This window comes from Ascidiella aspersa, chromosome 7 (genome assembly GCF_963924565.1).
Source record: "Ascidiella aspersa chromosome 7, kaAscAspe10.2, whole genome shotgun sequence".
NCBI lineage: Eukaryota > Metazoa > Chordata > Ascidiacea > Phlebobranchia > Ascidiidae > Ascidiella > Ascidiella aspersa.
The window spans coordinates 12,270,246-12,284,678 of record NC_139453.1 but is presented as its reverse complement, the minus strand read 5'-3'; the positions used below and the strand labels follow the sequence as shown (position 1 = coordinate 12,284,678).

At 33.8% G+C, this 14,433-nt stretch overlaps 2 protein-coding genes across 2 annotated transcripts; both read right to left on the bottom strand.

Annotated features, from left to right (window-relative positions):
* Positions 1 to 391: 391 nt before the first annotated feature.
* Positions 392 to 11,804, bottom strand: LOC146137849 (uncharacterized). Its single transcript, XM_083394809.1, has 13 exons — positions 11,491 to 11,804; positions 11,069 to 11,203; positions 10,606 to 10,745; positions 7,988 to 8,146; positions 7,712 to 7,829; positions 6,501 to 6,660; positions 6,249 to 6,378; positions 6,048 to 6,158; positions 5,327 to 5,449; positions 2,659 to 2,839; positions 2,360 to 2,515; positions 2,182 to 2,285; positions 392 to 1,468 (listed from the first exon to the last, which is right to left on the bottom strand). The coding sequence occupies exons 1-13, from the start codon at positions 11,630 to 11,632 to the stop codon at positions 1,244 to 1,246; spliced, it is 1,884 nt and encodes a 627-aa protein (XP_083250935.1). The 5' UTR covers positions 11,633 to 11,804; the 3' UTR covers positions 392 to 1,243.
* On the bottom strand, positions 11,679 to 14,322 carry LOC146137848 (AKT-interacting protein homolog A-like). Its single transcript, XM_083394810.1, has one exon. It carries the CDS (start codon positions 13,106 to 13,108, stop codon positions 12,413 to 12,415), a length of 696 nt encoding a protein of 231 aa, XP_083250936.1. The 5' UTR covers positions 13,109 to 14,322; the 3' UTR covers positions 11,679 to 12,412.
* Positions 14,323 to 14,433: the final 111 nt, after the last annotated feature.

Sequence of the window (14,433 nt, the reverse complement as noted above, 5' to 3'; positions counted from 1 at the left end):
TTACACAGCGCAAGAAGCGCTAATCTAGTTCAAATGACAGCATCATAATGTAAACAAACCTGACGTATAAAGATCGTTAACTCAAAGCGCGAAAAATTTTCGCACTTAATTAGTTAAAATAGTCAAAAAGTATGAGAAATGGACTCGTGTCTATAGTTTGTCACAGAGGCTGCAGGTCGGATAAATTACATTCGCAGGCCGGATCCTAGGTTGTCGACCCCTGCTGTACAACGTATATGCGTAACTGTTTAATTTCTTGTCATATCGCCACGGACCACCTGTGCAGTCGTCGCGGACCACAGTTTGGGAAACCCTGCTAGCAGTCTAGCACACTGCATATCTAAGTTACAGTATAATAGAAAAGTTGTTATCTTATATAAAAAACAAAACGTATGATTGCATGTTGTTTATTGTCAAGCAAAGCAGAAGCGGGTATGAAAAAGATAAGCCAAAAGCTCTGTCAAAAAGTAAATCAGAGATAAAAGAGGGTTACATTTTAAACAAAGAAAATTTAAGCTTCCCTAAATGCTCGGTTTATCAAGTTCAAATTACAACACAGTTTAGTTTACGCAAGGTTGGCAACAGGCTTTCAGACACAGTATACAATACATAATAAATCGCAGTTTGTACAATGCAGAAATATGTACAGATTGTTATAGGCACGTCAATTTATTAGGTTTCTGTTGTGTTAACGAGTAAAACAAGACACATTTTAACTATTATAGAAAATGAACTAGAACTTGTGCAAAAAGTTATCTTTAACATTAACTACGAAACATCAAAAAGTCCATGCTACATTAGCACAGATGCAAAGCTTGTTTTTAATTGAAAGTTTATCAGTCAAATTAACTCTTCAAATAATTTATGCTGAACAAAAATGAATTAAGTTTAAAAAATGAATTAAGTTTAAAACCTAGCAAAGGTGAGTGAGTATGACTATTATATAAAATTACAACATTACTCATGACGTAAGTGATACTTCACAAAGATTGCACAAACCTATACTGTAGGTTAGTTTTACGAATTAGTTTTTTAAATATGAGTATTTTACAAAAAACGGATGGAACTTAATTCAAAAATAAACTTAAAAATGGAACAATGGATAGAAACAAAAATATTTTTTTCTCAAAAACAAAGGATTTTGTCAGTTAAATAACGGTATATTGAAATTTGAAAATGATGCTACATGTGATTTTATCAAGTTGCTATTTAATCAAATGCTGAACTTCCCGATTCAAGTTTTCTAATCCTGCATTGTGTAGGCGTACTGTGAACCAGCACGACGGTTTCTGTACACCATCACCAAACAGCCAAGTAGAATTCCAGCCACTAGCATAGCAACAGCGACCCCGCCGACTACCCCCGCAGTAAAACCGGTTTGGGGAGCTGGGGTTGGCTGTGGAGGGGCTTCTTTGGGGGTAAGAAGTTCGGGAACAGATTTGAAGTAACTGGGCAGAGCCACTGGTTCCTGTAAAGTTTAAATTTGGAAATGAAATAAACCAAGAAATTAATTAGGACTGGGGAAGCTAACAGCAGGAGGTCTAACTAACTCGAACCTAGTTTTTACAAAATGGAATCGTTTTAACTCGGAACTATAAACCGAATCTGTGAAGTAACTTAAACCTCGACCTGTCTAAAAAGCGGTTCATGCTACATGTTGTCAAAACAAATATTTCGACGAGTCCAGTTATAACATGTAAAAATCTGGCGCAGGTTGGTTATTAATTATCATTGTTTGATAAAAATGCAATAGTCTGTGACCCTTTTAATTTAGTAGAATTTACCGTGATCCTTGGGTTTAAGAGTTAAGAACATAACATTTCTTGTTGTCTGCCTTGGCACGCATTTGTTGAAAAGTACATGGGTATTTTGCTATAAAAATATCAAACAAATAAATAACAATTCTATAAATGTGATACTTGTATAAAAATCTTGCGACTCATTAAACTCTTTGCGCGACCCCCAGTTTGGGAAGCTCGGATCTAGATTATTATAATTACGAGTTACACTATTTCTGAGACTATTCAAACCGCTTTCAGTCAACTTTAGTCGAATTAGAGCAGAACCTGATTTTTTTATTTGTTTTAGCTAAAAGAAGAACTGACCTGGATTCCAACAACAAATTAACTCAAAAACTCTTTGGCTAATAACTGTTTTACGTTATGATGATGTTACCCTTACATTATTGAATCCAGTCACTTTAAAGGCATTGTCAGTCACCACAGATTTAAGCAACTTCACCGCATTAGCAAGACTTGTCTGGGGCTCCATCTCAACAGAATCACCTGTTATGTAAAATGATTATTTAATCAGCATCTTGGCTTTAATTATATTGGTTAATTAATTCAACCATTCAAACCTTGAACGTCAGGTACACCCAGAAGGGTGATAAAGACATAGAAGTAGGTTTTGTTTTTGCCATTTTCCAACTCGGTTGCTACTTCATATAAAACATTGGGTACAACCCGATACAAAGACACATTACCAGCGGTTGCAGTAGCGGCAACAATAGCACCTGAAATAGAAAAGTAGGATTATGACAGGATGGGAATTGCTAAGTTAGGGGGTTAAAAATATATTAAGCCAACACAAAGTAATATTGGAAAAACTCAGTCACCGTTCACAATTTATGTACAAAATGTATTAAGCCAGAAATACTTTTAAAAGCTGCTGGGCTCTTCCAAAACTGTGTGTAGACGTCATATTCAAACTTAAAAGTCACAGTTTCCTGTTGGGACAGATTAAAGCAAAGTGTAGTGTCAAAATCAGATGCAGAAACATTTTCACTGTTCTCAAAAACTGTAGACTTGAAGTAGTAAGTTTGGTTGGTCCCATTTATCTAGAAGAGAAAGAAAGGGTGTGTAGTGAAAGATTGGCGATATAGTTTTGGAAATACACTGTATATGCATTGTGTTTGTTTTCTGGTAGAGTTAAAACTGTCTGTTGTAGCAAAAAGCTTCAGTATTAAGTAAAAAATAAAAATAATTATAAGAATAAACCAGCGAATCGAACTGAACCTGAACAGGAGTTCATGAACCACTTTTAGGCAAATTTAATCTGAACTGTAACTGAACCTGAAACGTTTTATTAATTAAAAAGTTAAATCAGAAGATACTTAGTGTCAAATACTTCAAATACAGAATCGGTGAATATGAGCTAGTACATTTGCCTCTATTTTACAATAAATATATTATATAGCTTTTTCTTAAAAAACAATCAAATTTTCTATTTAAAAAAATTCAAATTTGTTGTTTGCTTTCATTATGGTTGAATGGCTTAACACAGAGTTTGGTTTACTGTGTAAAGCAGCGGTTCCCAAACTGGGGTCCGTGGACCAACAGGGGTCCGCACAGCAGTTTCAGAAGGTCCGCAAGGAGAATTATTTATTAAGTTTATAAACATTAGGCTTAAGCGAATGTTTTTAAGCATTGTCTGTCATAACTCTTACTCATCAGTTATGCTTTATTATTCGATAATAAAGCGCGTTGTATGAGGTCTCTTGTAACATCATAAAGCATGTATTATGCTGTACTATGCTATACCTGCTAATCGTTCATGTTAGTTGAGTTTGGTACACTATGCACAGATTTGTAATCTAGCTTGATAATGATCTGCAAAGCCAAAAAGGTCGAGTAGATCGACATCATCTTGATCAGAAGGTTTCGATACGAGCTTGTATCATCTTCAGTTAATGTCATTTATCGATCTACACAGCCTTTTTTGCTTTGCAATTCATTATCAAAACAAGAGTTGTATAATTTATTAGGTAGAAAAACTATTGGTATTTTTATTTTATTTTAAACTAGACGAAATACCCGGCGTTGCCCAGGTGAAATAGAATATTTACCGGTTATTCGTAAGATCTTAGTAAAAGACATAAATAATGGAAACATATTTTTTAAATGCCATGTCGGTTAACTATAGCGCACAACACACTATCTTTTCAGTAACGAAAACCCGTTACGTTTGTCAATTGAGAATAACTCCCAAACGTAAAACTTTAGGTTGCAGCAGCAATTGCTTAGACTTGCATGATAGCGTCATGTTTAAGCAAATACGTAATCCCGGTGCTAAACTGCGTCAAACGTGAGAAAAATCCTCATTGAAAAAAAATGCTTACTGTTAACTGCTGCAATAAAGCTTTTTTCCCGCACTCTGCTAAGTATTGCGTGGGTAAACACATTGTATAAGAAGTCATTAGGCTTTGGCCTCAATCACTATCGCTAACAAACGGCTTAAAAATAAAAATTCAATTCTTCGTAAATTTGCGAACTCTACCTAAATTTTACGCGGTAACCGGCATCAATAAGTTCTTCCCGGCAGGTAATTGCGCTTGAAAAAAAGTGTTGCGCGGATACGTTAAACTTGGACTATCTTTTACTTAAACTCTACTTCTAAATATACCTTTATTAAATTAACTAACGCTGGGGCCTGGGATACGTGCTTAAACACAATCTTGGTAAGTGACAAATCACATTGTAACATTTTGTAAAAACATCTTGTAAATCGCAAACTCTACCTAAATTTTAGGCGGTAACAGGCATCAATAAGTTCCTAAACATAATAGTCTTAGTTGGAGCTAAACTGCGTCAAACGTGAAAAAAATCCTCATTGAAAAAACGAAATGCTTACTGTTAACTCCTGCAATAAACGCAATATTTCGCGAACTCTGCTAAGTCTTGCGTGGGTAAACACATTGTAAGAAGTCATTAGGCTTTGGCCTCAATCACTATCGCTAACAAACGGCTTAAAAATAAAAATAAAATTCTCATTAGTTGAAAACATTAAAATTTTACTTTACTAAGGAAATATACTTACTTTTATTTTTTTATTTCCTGGCAGGTAATTGCGGTTGAAAAAAAGTGTTGCGCGGATACCTTAAACTTGGACTATCTTTTACTTAAACTCTACCTAACACAAAAACTTCTAAATATACCTATATTAAATTAACTAAAGCTTGGGCTTGGGATACATGCTTAAACACAATCTTGGTAACATTGTACCATGTTGAAATTTGCATTGTAACATTTTGTGAATCGCATCGAGTGTAACGTAACACATTGTAAACAGAAAGTGAACATTTCAACAGTTTTCCACCAGTGAGGTTTGAACACACGACCTTTGGTTCACGAAACCAGTTCTCTACCACTGAGCTAAAGCGGGGCAACGTCAAACTGCTCCAATGCGACTGGGCGAACATCTTGCCACACACTTACATCTCACAAACTTTCTCTTTTATTATGTAGATTATTACCATATCCCATGTATATAAAAATCGGTATCTGTTGGCAAAAAACGGGATGCTTATTGGTATTAAATTACTTACTGTAGAGATGTATTTCTGGTCCATACCAACAAAACTGGTTGAGTAACGTGTTGATAAGGTAGATAAATAGTAAGTAAAATAAATGTAGACCTTTGATCCACCAAAGTACAGGTCTGGAACTTCCTGTAATAAAGACAAAATTATAATTCTTAGAGTTGTTTGTTGTAATTTGTAAAATAAGTATGTGCTATCAAAAGAAAATTAAACACTATTAAACATCATTATCATAAACTTATCGTGTTTTAAATCACATTCAGTTGCAAATATTATTGTTGGATGCAATCATAAAATGAAGACCTAAGTTTACAAACTACTTGTCACATTTTGTGAAAATTGAGATTTCGCCAAAAAAAGGTGTATTGCTAAAAAAGAGTGATTTGGTAAATCGCAAAACCGAATCCGTTTTATCCAATAAAAGCGCTAAAATTGTTGCAAAAAAACAGCTAAATAAAATGCTGTGAGCAAGGTATTTTGACGCTTCACTGGTGTTGTGTATTGCCAAAACGTTGCTTCGTTTGTTTACGAATCCTTTCTTTAGATTAAAAGTAAAAACAAAAAATTTGCCCCCCAAAAAAGGCAACACTTACATATACCAAATTATCACTAAATATAAACACAAAAAAGTTTTCACTAGTAAAACATTTCTTAATTTTTTTATATATATATCTTTATTTACAACTCGCGTCCCCCAAAAGCACAAACTATGCTGAACAATATTTACCACAGGTTTTTGAGAAATCCAGGCATTGGATAACACATGGTTGACCTCAATCTGGCCTCCGTAAGCAGGTTCTAGATTCTTCCAGAAAATTGCAGGGTTGACCATGTGAACCTTACAAGACAATAAGCAATCTTTAGTGGGTGTTTTTTAACTTTAAATGCAAAAAAGGATTTACAGTATGGCGTATTTTGAAGTTCATACCATTGACTTGTTATCTACAGTTTCCGGAGCAACATCAAGGAATGGTGAGTCTTTAGGGATGGCAGTCACTTTGCAAGTTTGATTTTGAGGGTAAATGATGTATGCTAGCCCTTCCTTGAAGTTATGAATTCTGGTAGAAAATAGTTCAACTTTTAACCAAATTTCAACAAGGAAAATTACTTCTAAAGTAGTCTAATTTTCTTCAACTATATATATTAATACTGTTTGCAGAGACACCAATACAATGCTCACGTGTTAACGTTTCCATCATCCATGCGGAAAAGCTTGTTTGCATAGTCATAGTATTCCATAAAGGAGCCAGTGTAGCTTATATGGTCAAGGTGGTAGTGCACGCCAAGTGTAAAACCCATGGTGTCATTAAAAGGTGGAAGCATGGGAACATCTTTTCTACCTAAAAATAGTTTACATTACACAATAAGCAAAAAACCCAAAAATCGCAAAAAAAGGGAATTTCATTAATTCACTGCAAGTGTTGGAATTAAACTGAACTACGAAAGCAGAGTCAAAATCTTTACTAGGTGTGGTGAATACAAACTTATAATAGTATTTTAATAATACTTGATGAAAAAGGACCAATACAACAGAAAGATTCAATTATTTTGTAATGAATCAAGTTTGTTCCAAACAATGTAATGCAAGTAAATTACCTGGAAATTTGGATTTCTGAACAAACATTTAGGTTCTGTTGGGGATTATTGCTAGCCCATGTAAATCGATAAAAAAATGTCTAGGCTAGTGATCGTGTCAAATAATACAACTGACATTAGAAAGGAAATAAATACATCATTTATTTGGAAAACACTGTTTAATAAATAGCAAAATAGACAAAATAGCTCTTAACTTTTTACTTCAATCAAATTAAATTTAAAAATATCATTTTAGAACGCTTCTCTTGACTTTTACATTAAAGGAAAAAAAACAGAACTGATTTGTTTCAAATTAATGCATGGTTTAAAAACAGGCCAACATCAATACTGGACTGTTACGCAAGCAAAAACATTTAAAGATGTATGAATAATCTTCAGTGCCTTTGATAAAAATAGCACAACAACTTCCTTAAAGGAGAAATTTCCCCAGGAAACTCGTTAATGGGTTTACCAGGGTAGAAAGTTTCCTCAGTTGTACCATCCACCAATAAATATAGTTACAATTGCCCTAATTTTTTGGTTAAAAGTGTAATAGGGAAAAAGCTGTATTTTCAACTCAACCATTTTGTTAAGTACAAGATTATTTGTAATAAGAAAGAACCTGTACTGCAGTTTCAGAAACTCTGGGATAAAGAAAACAATAGCAATTGTTGAATGTTGTTTAAAAAAGTCAAAATTGTTTGCAAGTTTTATGCAATACCTGTTGAGCAAATCTATAGGCAACACAATTAAACCATAAATGTAGCACAACGGATTCAAACAATGTTATTACTGGATTGTCTTACAAAAACAAACCTTTGCAAATGATGCCAGCTGGCAACATTACATTAGGCAATTTGGAGGTGTGATAGTCGGAAAATTTGTAGGTGTACAGGTGGGAAGTGGTTGTGTTGTCAGCATTCAACTCAGTAGCCTGTAAAGGCAATGGAACATTTAAATTTTACAACCAAAATACAAATATATTTGCACAGTAAAAAGCATACTAACATGTTAATATCAGAACAGTAGGTGCTGTAGTATGTTTAACATTGTACGTAATCATAACATTTTTATTGACAATGATTAACTTACATTTAATTTTAAAACTACTGGTGCATTTTGCGCGGCTGGCATTTTCCAATTGCTTTGACTGAAATAGACATCCACAAAATAAGTAAGGTTGCCATCCATAAAAGACAAGCATGTTTGAAAGTGGTCGGTTGCTATTCCATCAATGTATTCAGTTTCATTCTAAGACACACAAAATATTTTACAATCGCAAAAACAGCCAAATTATGTTCACTTGCCAAAAAACGATGCCACCTGACACCCTACAAAATGTAAATACAATAAAAATTGGCAAACAGTTTGAAACAAGGTCTACTATTACCAAGTATTGCAATAAATCTTTTTTTATGTGACAACAGGGTGGAGCCAGAGGCTTTTGTCGATTGAATAAATCCATAATGTTTGTCTTTTACTTTGTGTGTTAGACCTTCGAAAACAAGCTTAATGTGAATTCTATGCAGCCCTACAGTTATGGTGTGACCCTCTTAATATGATTGTAAAATTATCTTTATAAACACTAATGTATAGCAGGCTGGCAGAATCTTGCCAGCCTTCTGGTGACAAACATTTTTGGGGTAAATTCCCCCTAAACTTAAATGATGTGTTCGTCTAAGGAATGTATCAACCTTGCCATGTTTGGTGATCAACAAGGCTACTACTAACAAGTAAATGAATTAGCACATGTTTGTGTGACATAAAGAAATGCATGAGGGGTATGCTGAAGTACAGCCTGGGGGGACTGGGGTGCACAAGTCTGCTTTTTTAACACTGCATAGATAAGCTGTTTTGGGGCGAACTCATGTGCACACATGCAGCTCAAAATCATCAGCTCAAAATCATATTGTAAAGCAAGAAAAAAATTCTTAAAATTAAAAAAAAAATTTTTTTGTTAAACTGGGAGAAATTTTTAATAAAAAAATAATGGTGTGTCCAAGTTAATAGAAATTGTTTGGTCAATTAGAGTTACACAGTGAAATGCAACAGGCCATAGTATGAATATTCGTTAAAATATCATAATTTACTTATAAATAATACGGAATAGCTAAAAGTGGCAGAAGTTTTTTTTTAGTTTTTCATTTTTTTTTTTCTTTTACGTAATTAAAATAGCTAACAATATAGGCATGGCCTAGTACAGGGTTGGTCCAAACCCAAATTAAGTGTTTCGTCAAATAAGAAAATTTTACGCGTTATGCACGCACAATTTTTCCCGGTCTCATGAAACTCGATTTTATTTGCGCACAAGTTCGACGATACCAGCAATTTTCTGAAGCTTATAAGTGTTTGACGATGCTTTGAGACATCATTTTTAACCATTTTATGCCCCGTAAAATCAAACAAAAATCGTCGACCGGCTTCCCGTACGCATGTAACCTACTTTATGTGGACCGCAAAGAATATGCAAGAAATATTGTGGCCCACGATGCTGTCAACCTTGGACCACTCTGGCCTAGTACATCCTTGTTATGCCCATGCGAATGTCATACCTGTCTATTTAGCAGGAATAGCGACTATCATGATTGTTTTTTTAACTCAATAAAGAAGTACTTGCCAAATCAAGTTAAACTGCAAAGTGCAAATACACAACAGTTCTATCGAAATTTAGTACTTTTTAAACTAATAAACAATCTATATGCGCAACACTGCCTTTTCCCTGCTACCCACAACTTTTTTCAAAATGACACAAAAAAATTTATTCCTGCCATTTTAGTGCATAATGTTCCTACATTTTTAGGATTTTAAAAATATGTTGGATTGAAAATGTGTAGAACTAGCATACGTTTTTTTGAAAAATTGATCTATCCAAAAAAAATGTAAAAGAAATAATTCACAGTTTTTTTTACAAATTTTTTTTGGACCAATTTCTTCGGTTTTCTGTCTGATTGGTTTTCTGTCTGATTCGTCGCCAAGTCACCAGCTTTCTGCCATACTGATGTATAGAGCACAAGCAAAGAGCAATTTTTTGTGTGCAAAAATCGTTATGTCTTCTAAGTTAAAATTTAGCAGACCTATGCCAAATAAACAGGAATATTTTAGTGATTAAAAACCAGCACTAGTATTTTCTTATTATTATTACCCGAAAGGGACGCAAGGCAAAGGAAAATACGGTTGAGAACCACTGCTGTAGAGGCTTTATTAACCGTTTTCAATCATTTTTTTTAATTTACTAAACTTTTTTCTGTTGTAAAAACAGTGTGCTCATAATATGTTACAATTTTGTTGCTTGCTAATCAAAATATTGTTCAGAATCGAAATAGTTTACCAATTCACTTTAGTATATTTCAGCTTTTTTATTCTTGATTCAAAGTCTACTATTTTAGAATACCTAGTTATTCTATTTTGAAAATCTCAAAAGAAAACCCAGGCAAAGAGTTCTCATGCTCTATTACAATATTATGAATATATAATTTTGACAATTACACCTATAATTTGATTTTCAAATTACATGATAAAACCTATAATTATATAATATAGGATTTTTTCGAGGTCATGTGATCACCCATGTTAAAAACAAATAGTTTTTATAATGTAAGTTGGGAGTACAGGAGGATGATTTAAAGTATTTTAACAGGGTCAATAATGTGGGAATCACTGTGCAGTGTGCACAATACAAATGTTCACAATGGCGTTAAACAACATTTTACCATTTTAATGGCTGTGTAGTTTCCACCCCAAACAAAGGCATATTTAACATGTTGTGGTCCATTTTCAACACCCATGCCAAAAAGACTGAGTTTATCCTGAGTCTCGTTCATAGGCTTAACAGTGCAGTTGTTGTTGGTTTCTATAAAAGACAATGGAAATTACAAGGCTTGCACAAACAAAACAAACTCTCTGCACCAACCTTACCACAAAGAGTGACAAAACCTGGTAACACATATTATGGGTAGGTAAATTATATACTGTATGTTTGTTTCTCAATACCAGGGTGATTAGAATTTGATTGTTTTAAAAACTAGTGTAATTTCTTCTTAATAACATACACATATGTAACAAAAAATTACAATACAAGACAATTTTGTTTGCAGCTTCATAAAGAACAATGTTGTAAAAGGCAAACAGACTGTGAACAGTTGTAACACATGCTTTGCATTGGTTTATATTTACCATCTACACTGAACACTTGGTTGTTGTTGTAATCAAACACCAACTTGACACTTCCACCTGGTTGGTCAATTTGCAAATGAGTCTGATTTGTAATATGGTCGTAATATTCAAATCCATCCAAAGTTTCATTGAGATCTAGATACATACATAAATACATTAATGAAAAGTCAGTTAACTTAGCTTTTAGCAGTTGAGAAGTTGTTGCAGTCCCTCAAAATATTTAGGCTATTCAAAAAGATAAAGCTATATATTTTTATCTGAAACACTAAAACACATGACTTTAGTATTAAAACATCCAATCTCACAAGCTATGAGTAGTTAAATAAATTCAATCAAATTACACTAAAAGAAAACCATTTTTACTAGGCCTACTAAAAAGGTTTTTACATTTTTTTTCAATGATTCAGTGTAAAAAGACAAACCTGAAATGGTAATTTGAATTTTGTAATGATAAAGGCTTGCATTCATCGGTGGCAGTTCAATTGGCACAGATATGCTTGGGCATGTAAGGGCAAGAGCACTTGCCACATACACACATAAAACCAAAGGTATCTTGAGAAACATAATGCTTTGCACTTTTTACCAGGGGAATAATTGGAATGTTGGTTGATCTAAAAGTGAGGTGAAAACATAAATATTAGGCAAAGAGCACAACTTGTTAGATGATTAAAACTATAAAAAATCTACAGAGACTCATAATACAAATGAATCAATCGCAAAACCATGATACGTAACTCACAAATTGTTGCAATTCTTGTGAATTGGCTAAACAATAATTTGATATCCTAATTGGTAAATTTTAGTTATTAAGTACTTTTGGAGCTAAAACACACAATCTTAGCAATAAACATATTATTTTCAATACATTTATGTAAGTTGAATCATCTGCAAAGTGTTAAAAAACTCCAAACAAATTTAAAATACAATAAAAATATAGCAGTTTTAAATATATATATTTAAATATTTTAAAGGCACATTATATATGTCACAATGTGTAAAAGTACAGGCAAGACAATACTGTTAAAACTATACTTAATAAGTTGTGTAGATTTAACTGGTGTCAGCCCAATGAAAAATCACAATATATTTAAATGTACAGAAAAGTTATTAGGTACCGTCTGAACAAATATCATTAAATCACACCAAGGCAAAGTGGTGATTACAGATTTATATAAATCGTATTAAAAAATGTGCTTTTGATTTAAAATATTTAAATCAAACTAGATCCTTAAGGCCAAGTCTACAAATATTAGTATAACTATTGCAATAAAAATGTCATGATGAGCTTTCACACTAAGACTTATTGGCAATGAAAACCCTGAAGAAAAATCAGGTATAATCATTCTACATAGTTTGGGGTGGTGAAGGCAATGTTTTACTAAATGGGGTACCGGAGGCGACCCATGACATGCCAAAATTGCTGGCAGGTATGTTCTTTTGCATTGATGCCAGCATATTCTTTTTATGTTGTTCGTGCAAATTGTCATCTGTTTTAGTAAAAATGAATTCATGCGGGTCGTCGGTCTTCGGTGGGTCGAACAAATGACTTCGGCTTGTTTCAATGCTTTGCAAAACTCGACTTTTAAACGTGGTCAGTTTGTTTTGATATAAAACTGCCGCCTCTGGATTTAGCGGAGCGTGAATGTCGATTTTGTAAAATATCCGACGACAGTAGAGTAAAACATTCCAGATGTGGTTGACGTTTCGTTTCCAATTAGGAAATGCCCTGTCTACATCCAGTTTTCCACTTGATCTGTCTATAACTGGATGAAAAGGAGGGTGATCAAATATAACTTGTGGGCAGCCTGCATCAGGGTAGTTGGCTGGTATTGAAATACAAAACTTAAACACGCCAGACTGGTAAAGACCTTGCCTCACAAATATCACACCAAACCATAGCAAAGGTGATTTAGCAGAAGGAATGATATAAACCCCTGGGAGACTTTGTCTTCGAAGTAAATTATATTCTGCCATTAAGGAATACTCAAGGAAGAAAGGCCCATACGCCTTTGGTGTAGAGGCTGAAACATCATTTGACATAACTATAATTAGTTTATTATATCTGAAACAAATTTAAAAAAACACAAAACAATGTAATAATTATATATAGATTTGGTGATAAAAGTAGGCAATATTTATAATACCTATTCAAGCCGAAATTAGGCAGAAAAATTTAGGGGCAGCATTTACACCAACAAGGCACAGCACAAATATCATGAAATAAATACTTATACGTACCTACCCAATAAGTCATTTAATTACCCAATACATCAGGGGCCAGTTAATATAAAAACCAGTAACATCCAAAAAACAATCTATTTATAAACGTAGCACAACGACTTGACAATCTAGTAACAGATAACTTCTCAAGACAACCGAATTGTGCTTTATAAATGGAAAAATTGCACTTCTGAACCATTTAGATAAAAAGATTGTGCAAGTTTTTTTGCTATTTCAAATTAATTCGCCATTGTGTAGTTATTTATTTATGAAGAAAAGTTGATTTGTTCTGTCTGATAGTAAAAATTAGAGATATAAATGATATTGGATCTAAGCCAGTAGCCGATGCCAAGTAGATAGTACCAGCCAGGCCAGCATTTACGTTTACAGTGCGAAGTATGCAATACAGAGTGCATCAAAAAATCATAAAGTGCATCTAGAAATTCGAAAGTCTACCCAAGTGCACTTTTTTATCTGTGTCACAGCCCCTTTTTCGGCCTTGCATCGCAAGATCTGCCATACATTCCAGACTGGAGTATCGGTACTCGTCCATTTGTAGGGTTGTATTGGTGTGCATTAAAGTAATGCTTTTTTATTCAACTTTGAGTTTATGCCTTTAAAGGTAAATAAATGCGTTGTCTGCAAGTAAACTGGTCTTGGTATAAAAATTAAACTAAATATTCATATTTTACCTTGAAAGTATTCAATTAAAACCCAAAGGATTTTGGCACATTTGCCTAAATAGCTGCAGCCCAACTCATGTCAGTTGGAAAATTCTTAACTTAAATCTTCAAAAAACGGTGGCCTTAGTAACTTGAAACACGTTTATTTGCTCAGTTTGGTGTTTTTAGGAAATTATAAGACTCCTGCATTTCACCAAACTATCGTAGGCTACTCTCGTTGAAATGCATTACGCCGAAGTTTCGTTGCCTAATTTAAACCAGGTGTCCCACACTTTTAAAATAATACTTAGCACCACAACCTTATTCGACCATTAGGGTGAAACCGAATGTCTGCAACCACGTAAACAGGGAGATGTAGGCAGCTTCTCTACTGCAGAACTGCAAATAAGAAAAAACTAAGCAAGTGAGGCAATTCCCAACCAGCAGACCATGACCAATAAGGAAGCGAAACTTGCTTACTTT